General features: G+C 42.3%; 1 protein-coding gene across 7 annotated transcripts in view; it reads right to left on the minus strand.

Annotated features, from left to right (window-relative positions):
• The window catches only part of LOC139766508 (uncharacterized), a 1237960-nt gene that overhangs the window by 96944 nt on the left and 1114396 nt on the right, over positions 1-26620 (minus strand). For all 7 annotated transcript variants that reach the window (XM_071695222.1, XM_071695230.1, XM_071695271.1 and 4 more), the window contains one exon: positions 9154-9249. In XM_071695222.1, the coding sequence (XP_071551323.1) occupies positions 9154-9249 (96 nt within the window). The remainder of the gene's footprint in view (positions 1-9153; positions 9250-26620) is intronic.

Here is a 26620-nt window from a genome sequence, read left to right on the forward strand (position 1 = left end):
GTCAGTTTGCCTGAGAAGGTGCAAATAACGTAAGTCGTGGACTTAAAGCGAAATATTCACCAATTCTCTTAAACACATCTATAGTACGGCTTTCAACCACTCTAAGTGACAAATCGTTCCATATGTTGACAATCCTGTTGAAGAAAAAGTACTTTGCCTCATTCGAGGTCAAACGCTGGCCAACGAGTTTGTATCCATCAATGTGTGGGAAAGCAGACGAATCAAGTCTCAAAAAGCTTGATAGATGAAGATCATCAAAGCTCTTGATAATTTTGGATACTAGTATTAGATCATCTCTTAATCTTCTCTCCTTTAGGCTATATAGATTCAAGTCGTTTAATCGGTTTTCATAGGATTTGCTTCTCAGTTCGGGAATCAACTTGGTAGCTCGCCGCTACTCTCCAATCCTTTCTGTCCGTCTTACTTAGGTACGGTAACCAAAACTGGACACAATATTCCAGATGGTGACGAACCAATAAGAAGTAAGGACGATTTCCTTAGACTTAATATCAGATCAGAGATTAGCTCGATACTTTAACTTACCGAGACGAAAAGTAATATCAGCAATCCCGAAACAGAAGAAGGAAGACGGTTCACAGCCCCACATAACCCTATGCACAAAAGACTAGCCCGGTAGCATAAGCTTAATGAGACAGACATCATGACCGGCGATCCTGATTCGGCGGGTGAGAGACGATTCTGGACAGCACTTCGATACCCCCGACGTCAGAACGGTAGTAATCCCCAGGCTAAGAGATTAACATGATTAAGATCTTCTCAGACTCGAACGTACCACAGTCAGTTTCAAGGCTACACAGGCATTAGTCAGCGAAATCTATTTTTCAGACGACCGAGCTCACTAGACGGAGACCTCGATGTCCGAACAGTCTTTTCATTCTTGCTAAGGCAACAAAGAGCCCTGACGCAGCCATCAGGTCAGCAGGACGGGAGACACTGTGCCAGCTGCCAGTCCTCTCATTGCTAGACTAACCATAAAAAATCAGTGTCCCGATACTGGAGAAACACTAACACATTTCCTTGTCCTGGTCGCACCATTGCAAGAAGCTGTTCCGTCGACTATGGAACGAACAACAGAAAGAGACAGGCTCAGCTTCAAGCCGATAGAGAAAATAGAATTCTAGAAGACTACTGCATTTCAGCGGCAACAAAGGCCAAGATTCACATCGCAGAAACAATAACATTACCGTTTCATAACTGTGAGCCACAGTCTCTCTGCTGATAACACGCCAGGCTGTTAGAGGGTCTACATTAACAGAGCCATAGATATATTATGATTACACCGTGGCAGGTCCAAGCCGCCGAGAACGAGGCGCTAAATACGACACACACACGGCAGAAGCGTTGAGACGTCATCAAAAACTGTCGATAAGCCACTTTGCAAGAATAAAACACATTTTCTTTCAAGGATTACCTGATCTGATTTAAATCTGGGCGAGTCAAACAGATATGGTCAAGATTTGATTAAAGGGGAACACATCTAAGACGTTCCATTTCTGGGAACGTGATTTTGAGAAGTTGAGGGAGAGAGAGAAAGCTTGCCAATAACTGCACACATCTGAGTTCTGCCGCCAAGAGGGTACTACAGACACCGTCAGGGAAATGGACACTGTAATTCCGAAAAAATAAAAGTGAAAGCACCACTGTGGCCTCCTCAAACACAGCCACGGAATACCTTTTTAATGTCCATGACTGATGAAAATGAACGACACCTGGTGTGTAATGCCAGACAATATAGGACCATTGACGACACCGCCAGAGACGCATCACAGGACGATCCTTGCAGCCTGTACGTGAACGACTTTACCCTGCACTGCTCCCAGGTGAAACCCAAGTCGGCGCAGGGAATGGCTCACAGACTGCAGGACACGAGATGTCTCAGTGGGGCCACAAACCTCATACACTCTAAACATGCTTCTTATGCGGGACTCCTCCCTAAGGACTTGCCCATCACGCACCTCGTGGAGAGGCTGCCGTAGCTGGTAGACTCGTCATCAACGAGCTCAAGCCTCTTTTCCAGCGTCGTGCAGCCATCAATCTCCTCACCTAAAGAGAATGCCTCCCCACACTCGTCCTCGTCTGTGTGATGAAATTCTCACACAAATGTTTGAAATTCTGGACCCGCACCTAGTTTTCTTCTTATGTAAATTTCGACGCTTTACCAGGCTTGTCGTATGGAAATTTTATTCATTTTTTTTTTCTTTCATCTCGGCTGGTGAGCCACTGTCACCACTTTGCCTCCATCGTCGTCTTCTGTCGGTCTGTCTGTCTGTCAATTTGCCACCTTCCCGTCTCATCATAAAACACACTATTGGGGTAGATTGAACTGAAACTTGCCAGAGGTGATCTACGGATGGTCCATTATCAAATATTCTGATTTTCTCCAGATCGAATATGGCCTCTGCATGGTAAAGCGGTCTCTGATTGGTTCCAACTTCAACAATCTTGTCGGCAACCAGAGTGGGTGGGGGACTGAACTAGAAGTATAGAAGAATGGTGGATGATCCCGTGTAGTGACCTTTCGTGCATATATGACACTCGATATAAGTCATCAGCCTCTTTATACCCACGATAGCTCTAAGCCTCTAGTTTAAGAATATGAACACAGTATTTCCACATCTGTCACAAAATATCTTATTCACTAAATGCTTCTTAACACGTGAAGCGTTTTGATCATGAAAATACAGCCAAGAGAGAGAAAACAATAGATCTCTTTCTGGAAAGACAATGTACAATAAATCTATTGGTTATAATAACATTCCTTCAACAGAGAGAACGATAACATTTCCTGAAAAACTACATCAAGAGAATTTACGTAGATGCTGAAAAGTGAATTCGGTACGTGTCTCAGTCTATGTCACATTAACTCAAGGACCTGTTTTACGGTAATAATGGTTTCCACAGTGTTAGAAATCTACGCATTTACATCCCTTATTCTGGTTTGCCAAGACTATGATCGATATTCTCGTTGCCTTCAATCGAACGCTTGTGTTAAGAACATAGGAAGTGAGGGACACTGCAAGAGGCCTTATTTAGATTTGCTAACTGATGACCTAACCTTAGTTTGACAGTCCACTGGGTTAGTATCTGTATGATCACGTGAACATATCTTTCCTGACTCTCATATTCTAAACACAGCAATTGTTCTTCCATACTTTCTCGTAAAGCTATTTTCCTTTACCTTAAATAATAATAAGGAGTCCATACAGAAAAGTACATGTCCATACAAAAAAGTCCATACAGAAAAATACATGCAAAAAATAAACCATCAGCTTATATTCACTTGAGTGTTCAAATTAAATTCTGTTCTGAATATCGCTTTTTCCCCCTTTTTTTCCATATGCAATTTAGACCAGATACTGAAATCGTTCATACCAATCAGGAGACTCGGCTTATGAGGAGGGAAAATTTAGTAGACAGTGCGCACGCTTTAGAGGCCCGAGCGAGGCAAGATCTCTTTTCTCCTCACTCGTTAGCAAATGTGAAGACACTGATGGGCCTTCCTGGGGTAGTCAGACGTCTGGACAACAGTCCTATTAAAGAGTTTATGGCCGACAGCTTTGTGTGCTGATGAGATGGTGGAGAGAAGGTGGAGGGGGTGAAATGGTAGGGGAGAGATGGTGGAGGAAGGATAGTGGGGGAGGGATGGTGGAGGAGGTGTGATGGAGGAGGAGGGATGGCGGGGAGAGATGGTGGAGGAGGAATAGTGGGGGAGAGATGGTGGAGGAGGAGGGATGGGGATAGAGGAAGAGGGATGGTGGGGAGGAAGGATAGTGAGGGAGGGATGTTGAAGGAGAGACAATGGAGAAGGGATGATGGAGGAGGTATTTCACAGGGGGTGGTGGGGGGAAGGATAGTATAGAGGGGATAGGGTGGAAGGATGTTGGAAGGAATGGCGAAGGAGGAGTGTTAGGGGGAGGGATGAAGGAGCTTACAGCAGCCACTGTGGTCGGTGCAGCGGCCAGGGGAAGAGAGGCAGTGGTTAGTGGGAGAGGTAGCAAGTGTCAGGAGCATAACCATTATTCTGTGCTGCCATTGTGGGCTGTTTGTGTGTGTGTGTGTGTGTGTGTGTGTGTGTGTGTGTGTGTGTGTGTGTGTTTGGGGAACAGGAGGAGGCCAAAGGACTGTCAAGGCCAAGAGGATCATCATTATCATTACATAATTATTTCTTGCCTGCGGTTGAGTGCAAGGCTCTCACGATTAAGTTGAAAAAAGAACGAGTAAAACGAAATGAAGTAGAACAAAGCAGATGAAGAAATGGAAACAATTACAGGACTCGGAAAGCGTATGAGAAAAACTAAATAAACTCAGTACCTCGACAAATGTACACTTAACGTGAAAATATATTACCCTGGGGTAGGGAAGACAGTAACCCTGAGGTAAGAGACAGAGAATTCTTCCTCCATATTTCCTACGTTTCGTAGAAGAGGGGCTGGAAGGGGGGGTGTTGGAAAATGAAGGAGAACAAAACAGATGAACAAATGGGAACAATTACGTTCAAGATTAAGAAAGTTTAGAGAAAACAAAAAAAACAAACAGTACCTCGACAAGAGCCACAAATGTAGACGTTATAAGAAATTAAGATGAGGACAAATAAAGTCAGTCTTGATACAGATGACGATCTCGTGAACTATATGCATATTTCTTATCAACACTGTTTATAGTTGCTGCATAACAGTCTTAAACCAGACGCTTGGAGATTTCTCAGGTGGGCCTCTTCCCCCACCTGCCCCATCAGGTACAGCCTTAACAAGTGAACTGAGAAGATACGTCAAATTCATCGATATCGAAGCTCAAGTTGTGCGGAAAATTCCTTTTAGCTTCAGCCTCCTCCTGGTTCTAAGTGAACGAACTCTGTAACATCCTCTGACCTCTTGGCGCGTCTGTAACCGTATCAGTGAGGAAGTCACACGACTTCCACTGTTCTGGCGTGGAAAATCAACTATTCCCTCCGCTTATGGCACGGTCGTAGGTGTACCGCAGGGTACTACTCGAGTGCCCTTGATCTTCTGCCAACCTGCAGGCTTGCGCTTAGGAGCTCAGGCGCTGCAAAACTAGTTTCTAAAAACTGGTGCGCCTGTGCACTTGATCCGCACCGTGTACTGGGAAAGGAATTGAAGGCGGGAAAAATGTGCACCTCTGAGGCTCAAATCTTTAATTCCTTTTTTCCCTCTCTCTATTCATGAGTCAGTCACTGGCTCTCCCAGCATGATTCTGGGAGACCTGGAGCTCCACCCGCCACCCTCTGCGACTCCTGGTAACGTAGGTGATGTGGCTGCTAATATCTATGCTGTTGCTGTTACTGTTCATACCGCCACTCTTCATCTTCCCGATGCTACTGCTACTGTTCGAGATGATACAGACAAGACTTCCTACTGCTTCCGTGACCTGACGCAAGTGTTCATCTGATAAGTGCTGAGAGTATTCCTGTTCCTGATACAATTCCTAATTTTCCTGACACACTTTGAGCAGCAACCCTTCCTCCTGATGACGCTGCTCCTCCTCACACACCTGCAGCTGTTCCTTCCACTGTCTGCACCTCTTCCTTCCCTCATTCAGACCCTTATACAATTCTCCCTTATGGCCTCCTTCCTTGCCCTGATCATGCCCGCCGTAGAGGATTCCAACGTTCCAACTTCTGTATATCTCTCCTTTCCTCAAGCTTGAAGCTGCCATCTATGCTATTTAACCGGAAATTTACTCCTGTTACATCTATGACGAAGTCTTGGATTATTTCCCGTCTTGTTTACGGTATATCTTTTGCTCAATATTTCTCTATTCCTCCTCTCTTATTCTGCTGTACTGGCAGGACCCACCAATATCTTCTCCAAATAACATCCCTAAACTCTTTCGTTTTATATCTCTTACTGAACCACATCCTTTATTCTTGGTGTGTGTATTAGTTTCACGCACCTACAAAGAGGGTTTAGACAGCAGCAAATAAAAATAAACTTTCAATGATGCAGCGCCATACTACAAAGAGATCCAGCAATCCTCAGGGTCCTTCCTCAGTCATACCACACTGAACCTCAACTCTTAATATCTGATGGTAAACGTGGCAAGAAGTGGACTGACGGTCCATGACAGCCCCATCTCAAACACCTCATCAGAAACTGGATAAGCCATCACTACAGGAACACAAAATGTACGTCACTGAAGGTCATATTTCAGCAGTCACAAGGCAAGTGTAGAAAAAAAAAAAATCCCCTCTATCATAATCCTTCATTGATCACCTGTCGGTTATTCTACTCTTTATGAATATAAGAAGAACAAAGTAACTCTGAGGTAATTCAAAGTCATACTTCAAAGGCCAACAATTCCATAGAGAAAAAAAAGGAGATTGTATGCTATGGAAAATCATCTATAGTAAGTGTTAGTGAGAGAGAGAGAGAGAGAGAGAGAGAGAGAGAGAGAGAGAGAGAGAGAGAGAGAGAGAGAGAGTGTGTGTGTGTGTGTGTGTGAACATATAAACAGATAGATAAATAGAAATATTGTCTTATAAGTTAGAGGGGAAAACATGTAAGTACAGTAAAAAATGAGCCATCAAAATACGTGTCTGAGGCAGAGTCTTGACCGAATAACAGTACAATTAATGAATTACGTAATTTAGGCTAACATTTCAGATACTGAGAGGCACGTAATTCCTTACTGTCATAGATTAGGCAGAGACCCATGAAGTATGTACGGTAATTACAGTGTCAACTGTCCGACTACTGTTCTAACACAGATCACAAATATGAATATGGTAATTCGAGGCCATAAAGATGCTACAAATCACATGAAACCTTCTACGTAGTCGAGTCGTTTATTTAGAAAAAATGCTGCATCTACCGCCAGACGAATTCCCTAGCTCGAGCTTTCTTAAGAGTCACTGGTAAACTCTACGTACACTCGTTATTTCCGTTATTCACCTTATCACAGCGGAGGCCTGTGGTATAGGGGTCATAAGACAGGTCGCCAGAGACGGTGTAAGGCAAGTCTGCTTCACAGCTGAAGGTTGCCCAACCCTGTACACCGTCTACGACCCCTTTCCTAACCTCTGTTACGCAAACCGTAACATTATCAATAAACTCAGGTACTGTTTTAATCAGACATCATGTATGGGTGTTGTAAATGAGACAAAAACCGTGGAAAAACAACGATACCATTAGCCGGCAATGAGGCTCAATTTACAAACCTGATTTTGATGAAGGATCCAGTCAAAGATCACAATCAAAATGGTTTATAATGTTAGGGTTGGAGGAGGGAGAACGTTCCACAGACAACCAGCAAGACCCCGAGGCTGGCGTGTTGAGAGCGGAGTCGACAGTGGGTGTGAAGTTACGGTCGCGGGCGTTTAATTTGAATCTGTATCGATATGAATGTTTAAGGATATGCGCGTCACATTTTACCTCGCGCCTCAATCAGTTTGGCGGAGCCAATAAAAAGCTCGGATAGAAGAGGTTCAGAAGTATTCACCCCGCGGGAAGCATGCCACACCAAACACTTCATAAGCATGACCGAAGAGAATGTTACCGGCTGTGGTGTTTGAATGAGTTCCCCGTAAAGTGAGGTCAACACCAGATGAGCTGGACTCCCGGGTGACTTGGCTGACGTCTGCAGCCACTCACTCGCAGGACACACGTAGGAAGGCTCCCTCGCCATGACATTTTGTGCATCATCATATTTTCACATCAATTGGCGTATAATCTCATAATCAGGAGACAAGATATTCCTTTAAAGCATCTTTATAAACGCACTGAAACTTGCACTTTGAGGCGCGACTCCCGAAGGTAGAAGAGGCAAGTTGCACAGCTGCCTGATGATTCAAGGTGTGCCGGGCAATGTCAACGATCACTAATCTTTTCGATCTTTGTAGTGCGAGATGATGGTCCTTACGGCAAGATATGACTGTGTTCTGTGGATGACAGGAAGCCATTTCTTCACACAACAATGGACCCTACAAAAGCCAGGTAAGCCAATTAAAGGGTAGGTCTTCCTCTTACGTAAAAACCTCAAGAGCAACGAGTTGCGTAACTGATTTACCTTCACACACATTTTGCAACACTCGGCGCCAGTATTTATTATAGCAATCTAAGAAAAGAAAAAAAAAAATCAGGTTATTTACGTTGTTAAGACGTAACAGGAATTTTACTACAACGAAAAAGCCAGAGTCGAAGCGAGTGTGTCTGTTGGGGCGAACTTTAAGTTGCTCTCGTGCAAATCTCACCGACAAAGTATATTGTCTTTAAGGCATACAACCAGGAAATCACAGCTTGGTGGCCATACTTAAAACAATACAGTAGAAATGGCCTTTGTCTTCAGAAACCCATAACGATACAGATACAAAATGTCTTCCTGACAATAGTACAATGTTACATAAAAGTACAGTCTTTCTAATGGGGTGTTCGAACTCTGTCCCTAAGATACATGACCACAGTAAAAAAAAAAGAAAAAATCAGACATACGAAAGAAACAAGAGCTTTTTCTATCATCTGTGCTGATGAGGCAAGTCTGTGAAAACCACAGGTCTTCCTTAAGTCACTCACTTAAATTCCCTTGAACCATTCACTTCACTTAAAGCTAGCACGCTTTCAGTCCCACACGTAACGCACATCATACTACAAAAACATGAGATTATTTTCGCGGAGGCGACACTTTGGTCACATTAGAAAGACACGATGAACAAGAGGGAGATCCTCACACATATCGTGTCGCCAGGGAAACTGTACCTTTGTGAGACACTTCTCCGCTGAAGAATATGCTCCACTTACAAACCTTTTACTACGAATGATGGAGTTACTTATCTCTTAAGAGAGAGTACATACTAAAGCTCGCACACAAATATCACGTCACTTAGTCCTCCTACTAAGGAACGAAACAATGCAAATTCCACGGAAGGTTTCAAGACGGGAGACGGCAAAGATGGCGTTCAGGATACAGTGCTGTAGCTGGAAATGTTATCGTACTGACGAGTACTGATTAGAAAAGACAGACCGAAGGGAAAAACGAGATAACAGGGGTAAAACAGTCCTCTTTAGCTCCTGCCTTCCCTTTATCTATATATAATCCAAGAGGCTTAGAATTCATGTTAGGATCACAAATCAGGTGCAATCTTGATTCCTTATCTAAGGGTATACTCGACATGACGCTTACCTGGAGAGTCTTATCGATTATCGGGATTGGTTCTGGCTTGCACTGTTTGGCGACGGACTCGGGAGACCTGCTGATGGTAAACTGCTCCATCTCGCCCTGCGGTGAAAGAGATGAGGATTTGATTAATCATCTTGAGTACATATAGCTGTATGGAAGAGACACTTTAAAAAGACCACTTCCATCACTTTCATAAAACATGAATTAATATATATATATATATATATATATATATATATATATATATATATATATATATATATAATAGTAATATCTTAATGGATAAGTACATCCGTCATGCTGGCTTTAGTAAAAAAAAAGGACTTAGGTTCACAGAGTCCATTTGCTTCCGTATGTGGACACGGAGTACATTGGTCCCTGGTGAGCGGGTCATTTGAACTTCAGGCCTTTCGACTGCCAGAGTCAACTTGTAACCATCAATTGAAAGATCCTGAACAACTTCCCTAAGTTCTCGAGATCACACAGGCTCTCACTGCACGTATAGCCTTTCGCGACAGATAACAATGGAGACAGCATAAAACAATGCGATAAATCATCGAAAAGAAAACACAATGTGATAATTCATCAAAAATGAAAAGATATCTAGCGAATTAGTGGTGGTTCCTTATGCATGAGGGAGTCATTCTTCTGCAGCAAGAAAGATAATGTAGTAGATTCGTAACATCTTTGTAATATATAAACAAACATGAAATTCTGGGAATAATGCATACACACATACGGCAAATATCATCCATGCAAAGCTCTCATAGTGTGTCTCACAGCTGAGGGTACGCTGTAGGCATCATTAACAGCGAAAAAGAAAACCCATCACAGTGATACGTTGATGCACCTCGGATGATATATGAAGCCCAGAAGACCTCTGCCTTCTATATGTTGTTGGGGAGGAGACGATGATGATAAACATGAGGAGGAAAATGAAGAAACAATGGTGGTATGGACATCGGACCAGCAGGTCCTGGGAACCAGTGGAACGAATCGTACAATCGTGAGTGTGAACAGCCAAGCACGGCAGCTAGACTCAGCAGCTTCAGATAATTCTCGACCTTCACATAACCTCCGCTGCTGTTACGAACACACAGACCTGAGCGTTAAACACACACACACACACACACACACACGCGCCGAGGTATAACGAACATGGGGGAACCACCTCCACCAGTTCCCTGTACCTTATCCTTACCCTAAGATTTTCAAGATCTATTCCATTCAAGTTGTGATAGCCTCTCTCTCACGGGCTTTCAGCTGCTCCCATTTTCTATCGTGCGTGATAGTGATGACCAAAGAGCGCGAGGTGATCCTGCATGTGTAAATTCTGACGTTCAACGTGGAAAAATATCTATCATGAATACGTACGAATTCATTAATCTATTTTTTTTTGGAAAATGCCAGCAGGTCATGTGGACCTCCGTGGTGTACCTGTTATCGTTCCTGACCATGACGGGAAAGGATAAAGGCAGCAACTAGTAATTATGTACATGTGTATATATGTCTGTGTACGGATATATGTGTATATGTTAAAATGTATAGGTATGTATGTGTGTGTGTGTGTGTGGACGTGTATATTTATACATGTGTATGTGGGTTGGTTGGGCCATTCTTTTGTCTGCTTCCTTGCGCTACCTCGCTAAAACGAGAGACAGCGACAAAGTACAATTGAAATTAATATATATATATATATATATATATATATATATATATATATATATATATATATATATATATATATATATATATATGTATATATATATATATAATATTTCGTGAGGAAGATGGGAGAAAAATATACTATGACAGAAGGCGTTTAAAAGGGACGGAATCTTTGAAACCCTTTCCTCTTATAACATGATATATTTAGAAGTAGAAAGAGTGCAGAGAAGGGAGGATTTCAGCTTGAAGCTTTGGTCGTTTGTTCCTGATGCTATTTGGGTTATTCATAAATATCATATATATATATATATATATATATATATATATATATATATATATATATATATATATATATATATATATATATATATTTATTTATTTATTTATTTTGCTTTGTCGCTGTCTCCCGAGTTAGCGAGGTAGCGCAAGGAAACAGACGAAAGAATGGCCCAACCCACCCACATACACATGTATATACATACACGTCCACACCCGCAAATATACGTACCTATACATCTCAATGTATACATATATATACCCACACAGACCTATACATATATACCCATGTACATAATTCATACTGTCTGCCTTTATTCATTCCCATCGCCACATATATGTATAATTCGTGTCTGTTGGTGTTTGAGTGTGCCTTCATCGTGTCCAGCAAGATGTGACAACCGTGCAGTAGTATTCTATCACAAATTCCCGCAGCAGAGAGTGATGTCTTGGTTAGGAGTGCAGTAGCTGGTGGACGGCAGACAAACCCTACTCAACTGAGAAGATCGGCTCGTGTAGAGAGAGAGAGAGAGAGAGAGAGAGAGAGAGAGAGAGAGAGAGAGAGAGAGAGAGAGAGAGAGAGAGAAATACCAATGAAGTGATTTTATCTTCTGGACCAGTAAGAATTGAGCTGTTAGGAGAGAAATGGTAGTATTTAGTTTTTTTTTTTCCTTTCTTGTTGGGCAATAACTATGCAAGCCGCAGGTGCCAGATGATGGCATGGAGGTACAGGGTTACATAATGCTAGGGTGGAGAGTATAAGTGTATATAAGACAGCTAAGTGGTAGGATCTGTGGATGCATTTATAAGTTTTCAAAAATAGTCTTACGATACCCTTTCCTCCACGCGACGTAAATTCATATACGATTAATTAGGTTAATCTTTTTTTTTTTTTTTCAACTGAATTTCGAAAACAGAAAAACTTAGGAATATATAGCAAGCAGCATTTGATTGCCTACGCCTCAACACATTATGAGATGATGCCAACAAAACATACTTCGTGTCCCTTTCCGTCACCGGCACCAGATAAGGTCTGCAGTGGCTGTAGACTAAGGATATACTATAAAAAAAAAATGAGCTTTATAAGGAAAGAAAACGGGACTTATCGCAACTTGGTGAAACGGTTCACAACTCCTTGTATAACAGTAAAGGAAATAAAGGAAACGGAAGGAGAGCCTTTGAGGTCATGATCATAATGAATTAATGTCGTACACACAAAATATGGCACTCAGCTGCGCCTTCCTCCCCAAAGGAGAACGCGCGTACGCCACACACTAGAATTACTATACAAAAAGCAGTTAAGAGAACATTCACTCAAGGAAACACAAGGAAGAAAACGACCTACATGTCTTCGTTTGTACAGGATAACCATACACAGCGTTTACGTAGGGAATGACATGATACAGTGAACTGCATTAGATGATGGTCATACTCCAGGGTACTGCCAAATCCGTGAGACTTCAGACCCCCCCCCATACACCTGAAATCTCGAACCTTCTCATTAATCCCTGAAGTTATTACAGTGAGGCAAGACCACGTAGCTAAAGTCTTGAGTCAAGATAGGGGATACGAATCTCCCCTGAAATATACGAGGTGTGTTCGGATCCCCAGGCAGCTACAGTAGGATGTTTGGATAGCATTCAAGCAAGACGACGCACAAAGGGGACGTTTAGCAGAGCGCAGTACATCAAACAGGAGCATAATGCTTCAAGACAGTCAGCCAAGTGGAGGGGGTTTGAAGTCCCAGTAGGAAGTCTTCATCACCTCTCGGCGGCCAAAAGACTAGACTTCCCATTTCTTAATGGATTGTTTCTTTGTGGATGACTCAAGAACATTAAAAGTCAATGGATAAATAAACAGGCGATGCAAAGACTCACAAAAGAATGAATATACAGAAAACGTTGAGGGGTGTGCACCAGGGAGCGATAGAAAACGTGACCATGTAAACGTTATCACTATACTGAATCTAATTAAACCCAATTTCGTACACCATTCATGTGATGTCTAATCGTAATCCAATCTCGGCGAATTTGCGCGCCAGCAACTACACAACTGTTTTAAACAGAGGGTACACATCTGATACTCATAGAAAATGGTGATATTACTAAGAAGGAATGGAGAAGCTGGTATATAATTTATACTATTGGGAGGTTAAAAGCACTACTGTATGGTAATGCTGTACAAGAAGAAAAAAAAAAAAAAAAAAGAAAAGACGTAAGAGGAAGTGGTTTAAAAGTGCGAATTCACTGGAGGGCAACAGTATCATTTAAGACCGATGCAAGGCTGAATCTATAACCCAGAACAAAAAAAGACTAGGTTGTAACTGTACAGGGCTAAACATGGCATCACTGAACGAGAACCAGGGCATAACTGTACATAACTAGCGAGACGAGACGGTGACAGAAGATAGTAATTGTACACAACAAACAGGCCCGGGGCATGAAAGTGAGCAGCTCACGGGGCGACCACAGTCGCTGCAAGACAGTGAGGGTGATGCTTCGAGTGGGAAAGAACGGAGGGATGGGTCAAGCATTCTAGGAGTGCGTGAAGACAGGTCCATCATCATCACAACTTGACAACATGGGATTACTAAAGTAAAAAAAAAAAAAAAAAAAAGACCCGATGAAAAATATCGCTGTTAAAAAATTTACAGCAATACTTTGACAACAAGTACAGCACAGTTCGGACTCAAACATGACACTATGAAACACGAAGGTTATTATAGTCAGGTTATCATTGTACATGGCTTGATGTACTCTCCCACCATCACAAGATCATTTAGAAAGACGAAAAAATGAAAGAAATGTTCATTTCTGTAAAATACGTCAAGGTCCGGGGTCGATCATGGTAAAAGACTTATAAAAGTAAATGGCAGGAAGTAGAAGAGTGTGTTTAGTAATATTTTTTCAGACTCATGATTTCATATAAGCTTACAACCAACCATTATGCTTCAAAATTAATAAATTCTGCTAAAATTCATTTTTATGAACTGAAAGGACTTAGAAGTACTTTCGTAAGCTCATTATTGAAAAAAAATCTAAGGGGCATCACCATGATCATCAAGGAATACCAGGCTAAGGGCATTACTGTAACAAGATACTTTGAATTGTGGTAATACAATAAAAAGAGAGGAGGAGCGAGGATGTACTTGCATAGTACTGGAAGAACAGGGAATATAACAAGCTAGAGGACAACATAGACACCAGAATCGCTGTCAGCGACTACAAGTGCAGGAGTATTTGTAAGACAATAGACTATCACAGGAGCACCATCATTATAAGGTTCAGAAGTCAAACTCTTATTTCGGGACAAGGAGAAGACACGAAATTAAATCGATGACACATATTGTTATAGATTCCAAAACGTATTTAAGTTTATGCTGATCCACAACCTATACTGCCAGGACATTAAGGATCAAGTATATATGACAAAAAAAAAGATGGGCCAAGAGATAGGAGTTACTGTATCACGATAATACGGGGAAAATGATGATAATACAGCATGCCCTGGGTGATGGCACATCCTCGTATATGACAACTGGAGTAACATTACACAAAAGCCGGAAGACTTTGGTCAAGACTGATACAAGCCATACTCTCATGTATTCCACCTATTCCTAATGATCACGTTAAGTTGAATGTGTCAAAATTCAGCACAAATAACTCCTATCCGGGTATACTTCTTTTTCTTTCGTGGGGAGAAAGGAGGAAAGTAATATTCGTCGTTCTACATCACCAAAGGTTTTCATTCAAGAGGCTCCTGCATCCCAAGGCTGCCCTACCTCTAGTGGCAGGGAAATAGTGGACTCCACAGGAGTGAGAAGGTTTTTGACAAGTCTGTTTTCCCGATGATACAGCCTCTCTAAAGGTACCTTTTCACTCGCAGTGTAACCTGCAGTTGGGGTCCGGTATCAATACTATATATATATATATATATATATATATATATATATATATATATATATATACATAATTCTTTTTCATATTTGACCTCCGTTTCCTGCGTTTCCGAGGAAGTGCCAAGTACACAGATGAAAAAAAGACCACCTCCAATTACATCCATTATCTTGCTGTTATGTGTAATGCACCGAAACAACACTTCTATCCGTGGTTTCCCTCTTCATGGTTTACCCAGACACCATACATGTCCTTTCTCTGTCCCATGACAGCGTTGTTCCATTTCACTCTATCCCGTGCACGCATTTCACCCTCCTGCATGTTCAGGCACCGATTGCTCAAAACAGTCTCCATCCGTCCATCTCCTATTTGGTTTCAGCATTTTCTTTGTTCCTTCCACTTCTGACACATATATCCCCTGCCAACATTTCCTCACTTATTTTCTCTATATCTCGAAACCATTTCAGTACACCATCTTCAGTTCTCTCAACCACAGCCTTTTTATTCCCACACATCTCTCTTACCCTTTCATTAGTTACTCGATCAAACATTTCATTTCCAACACATCCATCCTCCTCCGCACAACCCTATCTATGGCCCACGCCTCGCAACCATATAACATTGTTGGAACCACTATTCCTTCAAATATACCCATTTTTGCTGTTCTTGCCTTCCACACATTCTTCAACGCTCCCAGAACCTTCACCCCGTCACCAACCCTGTGACTCACTTCCCCTTCCATGGTTCCACCCGCTGCCAAATCCACTCCCAGATATCTAAAACACTTCACTTCCTACAGTTTTTCTCCATTCAAACTTACCTCCCAATTAACTTATTCCTCAACCTTACTGAGCCTAATAACCTTGCTCTTATTTACATTTACTCTCAGCTTTCTTCTTTCACACACTTTACCAAACTCATTCACCAGCTTCTGCAGTTTCTCACTAGTATCAGCCACCAGCGCTGTATAATCTGCGAACAACAACTGACTCACTTCCTAAGCCCTCTCATCCACAACAGACTGCAAACATGCCCATCTCTCCAAAACTCTTGCGTTCACCTCCTTAACAGCCCCATCCATTTAAACAGCCATGGAGACATCACGTACCCCTGCCGCAAGCCGACAATCACTGGGAACCAATCACTTTCCTCTCTTCCATCTCGTACACATGCTTTACATCCTCGATAAAAACTTTGCACTGCCTCTAGCAACTTACCTCCCACACCATATACTCTTGATACTTTCCACAAAGCATCTCTATCAACTCTATCATATGCCTTCTCCAGATCCATAAATGCTACATACAAATCCATCTGTTTTTCCAAGTATTTCTCAAATTCATTCTTCAAAGCAAACACCTGATCCACACATCCTCTACCACTTCTGAAACCACGCTGCTCTTCCCCAATCTGATGCTCGGTACATGCCTTTACCCTCTCAATAATACCCTCCCATATATTTCCCAGGAATACTCAATAAACCTATACCTCTTGAATTTGAACACTCACCTTTATCCCCTTTGCCTTTGTACAATGGCACTCTGCATGCATTCTGCCAATCCTCAGGCACTTCACCAAGATCCATACATACAATGAATATCATTACCTACCGTTCAACAACACAGTCACCAGCTTTTTTAATAAATTCCACTGCAACACCATCCAAACCCGCCGCCTTGCCGGCTTTCATCTTCCGCAAAACTTTCACTACCTCTTCTCTGTTTACCAAACCAATCTCCCTAACCCTCTCACTTCGCACACCACCTCGACCAAAACACCCTATATCTTCCACTCTATCATCAAACACATTCAACAAACCTTCAAAAGACTCACTCCATCTCCTCACTTCACCACTACTTTTTATTAGCCCCCTTCACCGATGTTCCCATTTGTTTTCTTGTCTCACGCAATTTATCTACCTCTTCCAAAACATCTTTTTATTCTTACTGAAATCTAGCGATACTCTTTCAGGCCAACTCTCATTTACCCTCTTTTTTCACCTCTTGCACCTTTCTCTTGACCTACTGCCTCTTTCTTTTATACATCTTCCAGTCATTCGCACTACTTCCGGCAAAAATCGTTCAAACACTTCTCTTTTCTCTTACTTCTTCACCCCACCTCTCACTAACCTTTCTAATCTGCCCACCTCCCACCTTTCTCATGCCACAAGCATCTTTTGCGCAAGCCATCACTGCTTCCCTAAATACATCCCATAACCTCCCCCACTCTCCTTACGTCATTTGCTCTCACCTTTTCCCGTTCTGCTCTCAATCTCTCCTAGTACTTCCTCACACATGTCTCCTTTTCAAGCTCACTTACTCTCACCACTCTCTTCACCCCAACATTCTCTCTTCTAAAAACTTCTACAAATCTTCACTCTCGCCCTCACAAGATAATGATCAGACATCCCTCCAGTTGCCCCTCTCAGCACATTAACATCAAACAGTCTCTGTTTCATGCGCCTATCAAATAATACGTAATCCAATAATGCTCTCTGGCCATCTCTCCTACTTACATACGTATAGTTATGTATATCTCTCTTTTCAAACCAGGTATTTCCAATCACCAGTCCATTTTCAGCACACAAATCTTCAAGCTCTTCACCATTTCCATTTACAACACTGAACACCCGATGTACAACAATTATTCCCTCAACTGCCACATTACTAACCTTTGCATTCAAATCACCCATCAATATAACCCGGGCTCGTGCATCAAAACCACTAACACACTCATTCAGCTGCTCCCTAAACACTTGCCTCTCATGATCTTTCTTCTCATGCCCAGGTGCATAGGCACCAATAATTACCCATTTCTCTCCATCTACTTTCAGTTTTACCCATATCAATCTAGAGTTCACTTTTCTACACTATCACATAGTCCCACAACTCCTGCTTCAGGAGTAGTGCTACTCCTTTCTTTGCTCTTGTCCTCTTACCAACCCCTGACTTTACTCCCAAGACATTCCCACACCACTCTTCACCTTTACCCTTCGTTTCACTCAGAGCCGAAACATCCAGGTTCCTTTCTTCAAACATACTACCTATCTTTCCTTTTTTCTCATTACACACATTTAGACACCCCAGTCTGAGCCTTCGAGGAAGATGAGCACTCCCCCCATGACTCCTTCTATTTCCCCCTTAAGCGAATTAAAATATAAGGAGGGGAGGGTTTCTAGCCTCCCGCTCCAGCCCCCTTTAGTTGCCTTTTAAAACACGCGGGGAATGCGTGGGAAATATTCTTTATCCCTATCCCCATGGATATATATATATATATATATATATATATATATATATATATATATATATATAAGGTTTATGTGTGGATATGTAGGCAGACATACAACAAACTGGCCAAATATTAAATGAAAATGAAACAAAAGTGCATCAGTCCTTCATTCTTTGTGATTTAGCCATCACAAAGAAAAAAGACCAGTGCACTATTACGTCAAGGTTCGTGATAATAACTATATCCAAAGGTTTAGCAAGACATAATCGTAAACCAGTGTAATCAGCAGTTACGTATCTTTACCTGTAATAAGAAATAATTACAAGGTGCGGCTTCTCGTGGCAAAAAAAAAAAAAAAAAAAAAAAGTGGGGGAGAGAGAGAGAGAGAGAGAGAGAGAGAGAGAGAGAGAGAGAGAGAGAGAGAGAGAGAGAGGTAGGAGATGACCAGGGTCACAGAAGACAAGCCAGCATCCACCAGCTCTCTGAAGGCCAGAAGGCTAGTACGGTATATAGACTAGGAAATGAGAGGGGGGGTATCACTAAGTTAGACGCGGTAATAGAGGGGTTAGAGTGCCCTCAAGCAGGAACTGACAGACTCTATAACCAGACATCAAACGGTGGGTATGAGACGGGCAACATTACCAAGAGAACCCGGGTATTTTGGCCAGGTATTTGTATAGCGAAACTGTAGAAAAAATAAAGTTGTCAGACGGGTACATATATGAGGTAGGTGTCAACAGTTGCTGTATAATGCAAGCATCATACGTAATTATGACACGTATATATATATATATATATATATATATATATATATATATATATACACACGTGTGTGTGTGTGTGTGTGTGTGTGTGTGTGTGTGTGTGTACGAGTAGGAAGAGAGGAAAGTGATTGGTTCCCAGTGAATGTCGGTTTGCGGCAGGCTTGAGTGATGTCTGCATGGTTGTTTAATTTGTTAATGGATGGGGTGGTTAGGGAGGTGACTGCAAGAGTTTTGGAGAGAGGGGCAAGTATGCAGTCTGTTGCAGATGAGAGAATTTGGGAAGTGAGTCAGTTGTTGTTCGCTGATGATAAAGCGCTGGTGACCGATTCATGTGAGAAACTGCAGAAGTTGGTGACTGAGTTTGGTAAAGTGTGGGAAAGAAGACAGTTGAGAGTAAATGTGGATAAGAGCAGGGTCATTAGTTTCAGTTGGGTAGAAGGATAAGTCAATTAGGAGGTAAGTTTGAAAAGAGAAAAACTGGAGGAAGTGAAATGTTTTAGATATCTGGGAGTAGACTTAGCAGCGGATGGAATCATGGAAGCGGAAGTGAGCCACAGGGTTGGGGAGGGAGCGAAGGTTTTATGAGCGTTGATGAATGTGTGGAATGTGAGAACGTTATCTCAGAGAGCAAAAATGAGTATGTTTGAAGGAATAGTGGTTCCAACAATATTATATGGTTGCGAGGCATGGGCTATAGATAGGGTTGTGCGGAGGAGGGTGGATGTGTTGGAAATTTAATGTCTGAGGACAATATATGGTGTGAGGTGGGTCGATCGAGTAAGTAATGAAAGGGTATGAGAGATGTGTGGTAATAAAAAGAGGGTGGTTGAGAGAGCAGAAGAGGGTGTATTGAAATGGTTTGGTCACATGGAAAGAATATGAGGAAGGATTGATAAAGAGGGTATACGTGTCAGAGGTGGAGGGAACAAGTGTAGACCATATTGGAGGTGGAAGGACGGAGTAAAAATTATTTTGAGCGATCTGGGCCTGAACATACAGGAGGGTGAAAGGCGTGCAAGGAATAGAGTGAATTGGAACGTTGTGGTATACCGGGGTCGACGTGCCGTCAATTTATTGAACCAGGGCATGTGAAGCGTCTGTGATAAACCATGGAAAGGTCTGTGATTCCTGGATGTGGAAGGGGAGCTGTGGTTTCGGTGCCATACACATGACAGCTAGAGACTAAGTGTGAACGAATGTGGCCTATTTTGTCTGTTCCTCCTCTCCACGAAGTTCAATCAACAGATGTTCATCGATTTCTTATACCATTTCATATCTAACGGCTAGGATTGACGAGTCACAAATTTATTTGAGGTTTACGTTATATAATTCAAAATTAGACTGGGGTAAACTTTTTCCTGTGCTTGTTCTTTTGTTCTTAAATTCGAACGTCTATCTTTTTCTTATCCAGATGATCTTCCTTGTTTATTTTCTCGTGTTCTCTGACTGCTCAATATCTCTTACCTTGATTTTCTTTCATCATTTTCTTGAGATCTTTGATATGCATCTCTATCTCTTTCTAGCCTTGATTCTCTTTCTTCTTCATTCTCTTGAGATCTTTGAATTCTCAGTCTTTCTAATCTTGATTCTCCTTTTTTCTTTTTTTTTTGATCGAGTGCATTTCTTTATTACTTCCGAATTTAGATCAACTTTCTTCATCCGTCTCATTCTCTCTCTGTTCTCTCTTTCTTTGAGCTGCAATTGTTCTGTCGAAATTTAAGTGGCTGACTAGAAAAACTGTCAAAAAAAAAAAAAATCTTGCTTTTCGGTTGATAAAATTGGAAATACAGATTGACTTGACAATCTTCAGACAAAAACAAGTTGATATAAACCCACTCAATACATCCTCCACAACATTCTAGGTCAAAAAGCCTTAAGAAAAGGGTCCTGGGCCAAAGTTGTGGAAAGTATCTTGACATTTTCCACTTTTACTGGATACAGCGTCATACAGTACCAAACAACACTGTAAAAAAATTGAACATCACAAAAAAACTGCTAACTCACAGCCACATCAAAATAAGCAAAGAAGGGCTAACTGGCCTCTCAGAGACCCAGCAATAAACCTCAACAATGAATGTGATGAAGATCCAACGACGGGAGACAAAGTAATGGTCAAAACAATACCAAAAATGATAAAATATCTATAAAACTCAGAACAACTAATTCAAAAGACGAGTATACCTGCCATGGGCTTACTGAAAGTACATTGTGATGAGGATTCGTCTTTCCCAGCGAACTTATAACTTGAACGGGGAACACAAGAACAAAAGACGCAGAAAGTCGGCATTATAACCCCTATGATACCTGCACAACACGCCGAGCATTTGGGAAGCAGATTTTGTAACGTTCACATTCAGTCTCTAGCTGTCATGTGTAATGCACCAAAACCACAGCTACCTTTCCACATCCAGGCCCCACACAACTTTCCATGGTTTACCCCAGACGCTTCACATGCCCTGGTTCAATCCACTGCCAGCACGTCCACCTCGGTATACCACATCGTTCCAATTCACTCTATTCCTTGCACACCTTTTACCCTCCTGAATGTTCGGGCCCCGATCACTCTTTTCCACTCCATCCTTCCACCTCCAATTTGGTCTCCCACTTATCCTCGTTCCCTCCACCTCCAACACATATATCCTCTTGGTCAATCTTTCCTCACTCATTCTCTCCATGTGACCAAACCATTTCAATACACCCTCTTCTGCTCTCTCAACCACACTCTTTTTATTACCACACATCTCTCTTACCCTTTCAATACTTACTCGATCAAACCACCTCACACCACATATTGTCCTCAAACATCTCATTTCCAACACATCCACCCTCTTCCGCACAACTATCTATGGCCCACGCCTCGCAACCACTTAACATTGTTGGAACCACTATTCCTTCAAACATTCCCATTTTTGCTTTCCGAGACAATGTTCTCACCTTCCACACATTCTTCAACGCTCCCACAACTTTCGCCCCCTCCCCCACCCTGTGACACTTCCGCTTCCATGGTTCCATCCGCTGCCAAATCCACTCCCAGATATCTAAAACACTTCACTTCCTCAAGTTTTCCTCCATTCAAACTTACCTCCCAATTGACTTGTCCCTCAGCCCTACTGAACCTAATAACCTTGCTCTTATTCACATTTACTCTCAGCTTTCTTCTTTCACACACTTTACCAAACTCAGTCACCAGCTTTTGCAGTTTCTCACATGAATCAGCCACCAGCGCTGTATCATCAGTGAACAACAACTGACTCATCTCCCAAGCCCTCTCATCCACAACAGACTGCATATTTGCCCCTCTCTCCAAAACTCGTGCATTCACCTCCCTAACAACCCCATCCATAAACAAATTAAACAACTACGGAGACATCACTCACCCCTGCCCCAAACCGACATTCACTGGGTGCCAATCACTTCCCTCTGTTCCTACTCGTATACATGCCTTATAGCCTCGATAAAAACGTTTTCACTGCTTCTAGCAACTTGCCTCCCACACCATTTACTATTAATACCTTCCATAGAGCATTTGTTTTTCTAAGTATTTCTCACACATTTTTCAAAGAAAACACAAGATTCACACATACTCTACCACTTCTGAAATCACACTGCTCTTCCCCAAGCTGATGCTCTGTACATGCCTTCACCCTCTCGATCAATACCCTCCCATATAATTTCCCAGGAATACTCAACAAACTGTAATTTGAACACTCACCTTTATCCCCTTTGCCTTTGTACAATGGCACTATGCATGCATTCCGCCAATCCTCAGGCACTTCACCGTGATCCATACATACAATGAATATCCTCACCAACCAGTCAACAACACAGTCACCCCTTTTTTTTTTTAATAAATTCTACTGCAATACCATCCAAATCAGCCGCTTTGCCGGCTTTCATCTTCCGCAAAGCTTTTACTACCTCTTCTCTGTTTACCAAATCATTTTCCCTGACCCCTTCATTTCGCACACCAACTCGACCAAAACACCCTATATCTGCCACTCTGTCATCAAACACATTCAAGAGGCCCTCAAAATACTCACTCCGTCTCCTTTTCACATCACCACTATTTGTTATTACCTCCCCATTAGCCCCCTTAACCGATGTTCCCGTTTATTCTCTTGTCTTACGCACTTTATTTACCTTCTTCCAAAACATCTTTTTAGTCTCCGTAAAATTTAATGATAGTCTCTCACCCCAACTCTCATTTGCCCTCTTTTTCACCTCTTGCACCTTCTCTTGACCTCCTGCCTCTTTCTTTTATACATTTCCCAGTTATTTGCACTATTTCCTTGCAAAAGTCTCCAAATGCCTCTCTCTTCTCTTTCACTAATAATCTTACTTCTTCATCCCACTACTAACTACCCTTTCTAATCTGCCCAACTCCCACGCTTCTCATGCCACAAGCATCTTTTGCGCAAGCCATCACTGCTTCCCTAAATACATCCCATTCCTCCCCCACTCCCCTTATGTCCTTTGCTCTCACCATTTTCCATTCTGCACTCAGTCTCTCCTGGTACTTGCTCACACAATCTCCTTCCCAAGCTCGCTCACTTTCAAAACTGTCATTACCACAACATTTTCTCTTCTTTTCCAAAAACGTCTACAAATCTTCACCTTCGCCACCACAAAATAATGATCAGACATCCCTCCAGTTGCACCTCTCAGCACATTAACATCACGGACAAAAGTCCTACATCAAGGCCAGGCCTTAACTGAAATACAGAGAGAATTATGAAACGGAAAGGAGAAGGCAAAGTATTTACGAATTTCTGAGAAACTGGAAAACCTGTCTCTCGAAATGTGCCGGGTTGTAGTTGTATATTTCATTAACACTGTGTGGAGTCAGGCATGTATTTCCTACGCTGTCGGCCTCTTAGTCTGGATGTAGCTCGGGAGAGAGAGAGAGAGAGAGAGAGAGAGAGAGAGAGAGAGAGAGAGAGAGAGAGAGAGAGAGAGAGAGAGAGAATCTTTATGAAGATCCTCTCTATAATCACGGTTCGTATGTTTAGATACACTTCCAGATATGACCGAGTTACGATCTCCCTCCTTCCAAGTACCAGCTCTGTGTGTGTGTGTGTGTGTGTGTGTGTGTGTGTGTGGCATCTGTCCAATTCAACTGGGAACAAAAACCATCAGAATGCCTACGCTAACGAGTGGTCTTGCACAGGCTGAAAAAGTGAACATGAGAGAGAGAGAGAGAGAGAGAGAGAGAGAGAGAGAGAGAGAGAGAGAGAGAGAGAGAGAGAGAGAGAGAATCACCTTCAGCCTACAAGATCATCAACTGCGATGATTGGTTAGTCGGACACACACACAAAGCGCTGCCTAATGCAGCTAGCATAAGTAAGGCGTAAACCAACACTTTTATGTTATCATACAGAACTGATTAACGAGAGCGAGCTCATTCTCGGGTAAAGCACGTACCACAACCCGTTATAGTATCATCAAAATGGAAGAACAAGGTAGATCATATAATGAAAATTTCCGCGTAAACCATCACCTTTACTGTTCTCGTCGGTCTGCTGTTAACAGAACTATATCCGTTTGACGCCGGCACAACAGAAAGGACAAAGGTAACTGAAGAAGAGGAACATATAAGTGAACTGGTTCTTGTGGACTTTTTCGTGTGCACACACTCCTATACTTAGCGTTATGTAATGTACGACATATGAAAGTTTGAGTAAATATTAGTACCGTTCAAGAGTAACTCCGATTGTATTATATATATAAAAGGGGAATCGGGGAGGAATGGGATTTATTTAGGGAGATAATGATGGCTTGCGCAAAAGATACTTGTGGCATGAGAAAGGTGGGAGGTGGGCAGATTAGAACGGGTAATGAGTGGAGGGATGAAGACGTAAGAATGTTAGTGAAAGAGATGAGAGAGGCGTTTGGACGATTTTTTTGCAGGCAAGTAGTGGGAAGTACTGGGATATGTATAAATGAAAGGCAGTAGGTCAAGAGAAAGGTGCAAGTGGTGAAAAAGAGGGCAAATGAGAGTTAGGGTGAGAGAGTATCATTAAATTTCAGGGAGAATAAAAAGATGATATTTTGGAAGGAGGTAAATAACGTGCGTAAGGCAAGAGAACAAATGGGAACATCGGTGAAGGGGGCAAATGGGGAGGTAATAACAAAAAGTGGCGAAGTGAGAAGGAGACGGAGTTAGTATTTTGAAGGTTTGTTGAATATGTTTGATGATAGAGTGGCAGATGTAGGGTGTTTTGGTCGAGGTGGTGTGCGAAGTGAGAGAGGTCAGGGAGAATGGTTTGGTAAACGGTACTGAAAGCTTTGCGGAAGATGAAAGCCGCAAGGCGGCGGGTTTGGATGGTATTGCAGTAGAATTGATTAAAAAAGGGGTTGACTGTGTTCTTGACTGGTTGGTAAGGATGTTCACTGTCTGTATGGATCATGGTGAAATGCCTGAGGATTGGCGGAATGCATACAGAGTGCCGATGTATAAAGGCAAAGGGGCTGAAAGTGAGTGTGCAGATTACAAAGGTATAAGTTTGTTGAGTATTCCTGGGAAATTATACGGGAGGTTGTTGATTGAGAGGGTGAAGGCATGTACAGAGCACCAGACTGGGAAGAGCAGTGTGGTTTCAGAAGTGATATAGGATGTATGGATCAGGTGTCTGCTTTGAAGAATGCATGTGAGAAATACTTAGAAAAAAAGATGGATTTGTATGTAGCATTTATCGATCTGAAGAAGGCATATGATAGAGTTGATAGAGATGCTTTGTGGAAGGTATTATGAGTATGTGGTGTGGGAGGTAAGTTGCTAGAAGCAGTGAAAAGTATTTTATCAAGGATGTAAGGCATGTGTACGATTAGGAGGAGAGGAAAGTGATTGGGTCCCAGTGAATGTCGGGTTTGTGGCAGGGGTGCGCGATGTCTCCATGGCTGTTTAATTCGTTTATGGATGGGGTTGTTAGGGAGGTGAATGCAAGAGTATTGGAGAGAGGGGTCAGTATGCAGTCTGTTGTGGATGAGAGGGCTTGGGTAGCGAGTCAGTTGTTCGCTGATGATACAGCGCTGGTGGCTGATTTGGGTGAGAAACTGCAAAAGTTGATGACATAGTAAGGTAAAGTGTGTGAAAGAAGAAAGCTGAGAGTAAATGTGAATAAGAGCAAGATTATTAGGTTCAATAGGGCTGAGGGACAAGCTAATTGGGAGGTAAGTTTGAATGGAGAAAAACTGGAGAAGTGAAGTGTTTTATATATCTGGGAGTGGATTCAGCAGCGGATGGAACCATGGAAGTTGAAGTGAGTCACAGGGTGGGGGAGGGGGCGAAGGTTCTGGGAGCGTTGAAGAATGTGTGGAAGGCGAGAACATTATCTCGGAGAGCAAAACTGGGTATGTTTGAAGGGTTAGTGGTTTCAACCATGTTTGCGAGGCGTGTGCTATAGATAGGGTTGTGTGGAGGAGGGTGGATGTGTTGGAAATGAAATGTTTGAGGACGATACGTGGTGTGAGGTGGTTTGATCGAGTAAGTAATGAAAGGGTAAGAGAGATGTGTGGTAATAAAAAGAGTGTGGTTGAGAGAGCAGAAGAATGTGTATTGAAATGGTTTGGTCACATGGAGAGAATGAGTGAGGAAAGATTGACAAAGAGGATATATGTGTCAGAGGTGAGGGGAATGAG

Source organism: Panulirus ornatus, chromosome 4 (genome assembly GCF_036320965.1).
Source record: "Panulirus ornatus isolate Po-2019 chromosome 4, ASM3632096v1, whole genome shotgun sequence".
NCBI lineage: Eukaryota > Metazoa > Arthropoda > Malacostraca > Decapoda > Palinuridae > Panulirus > Panulirus ornatus.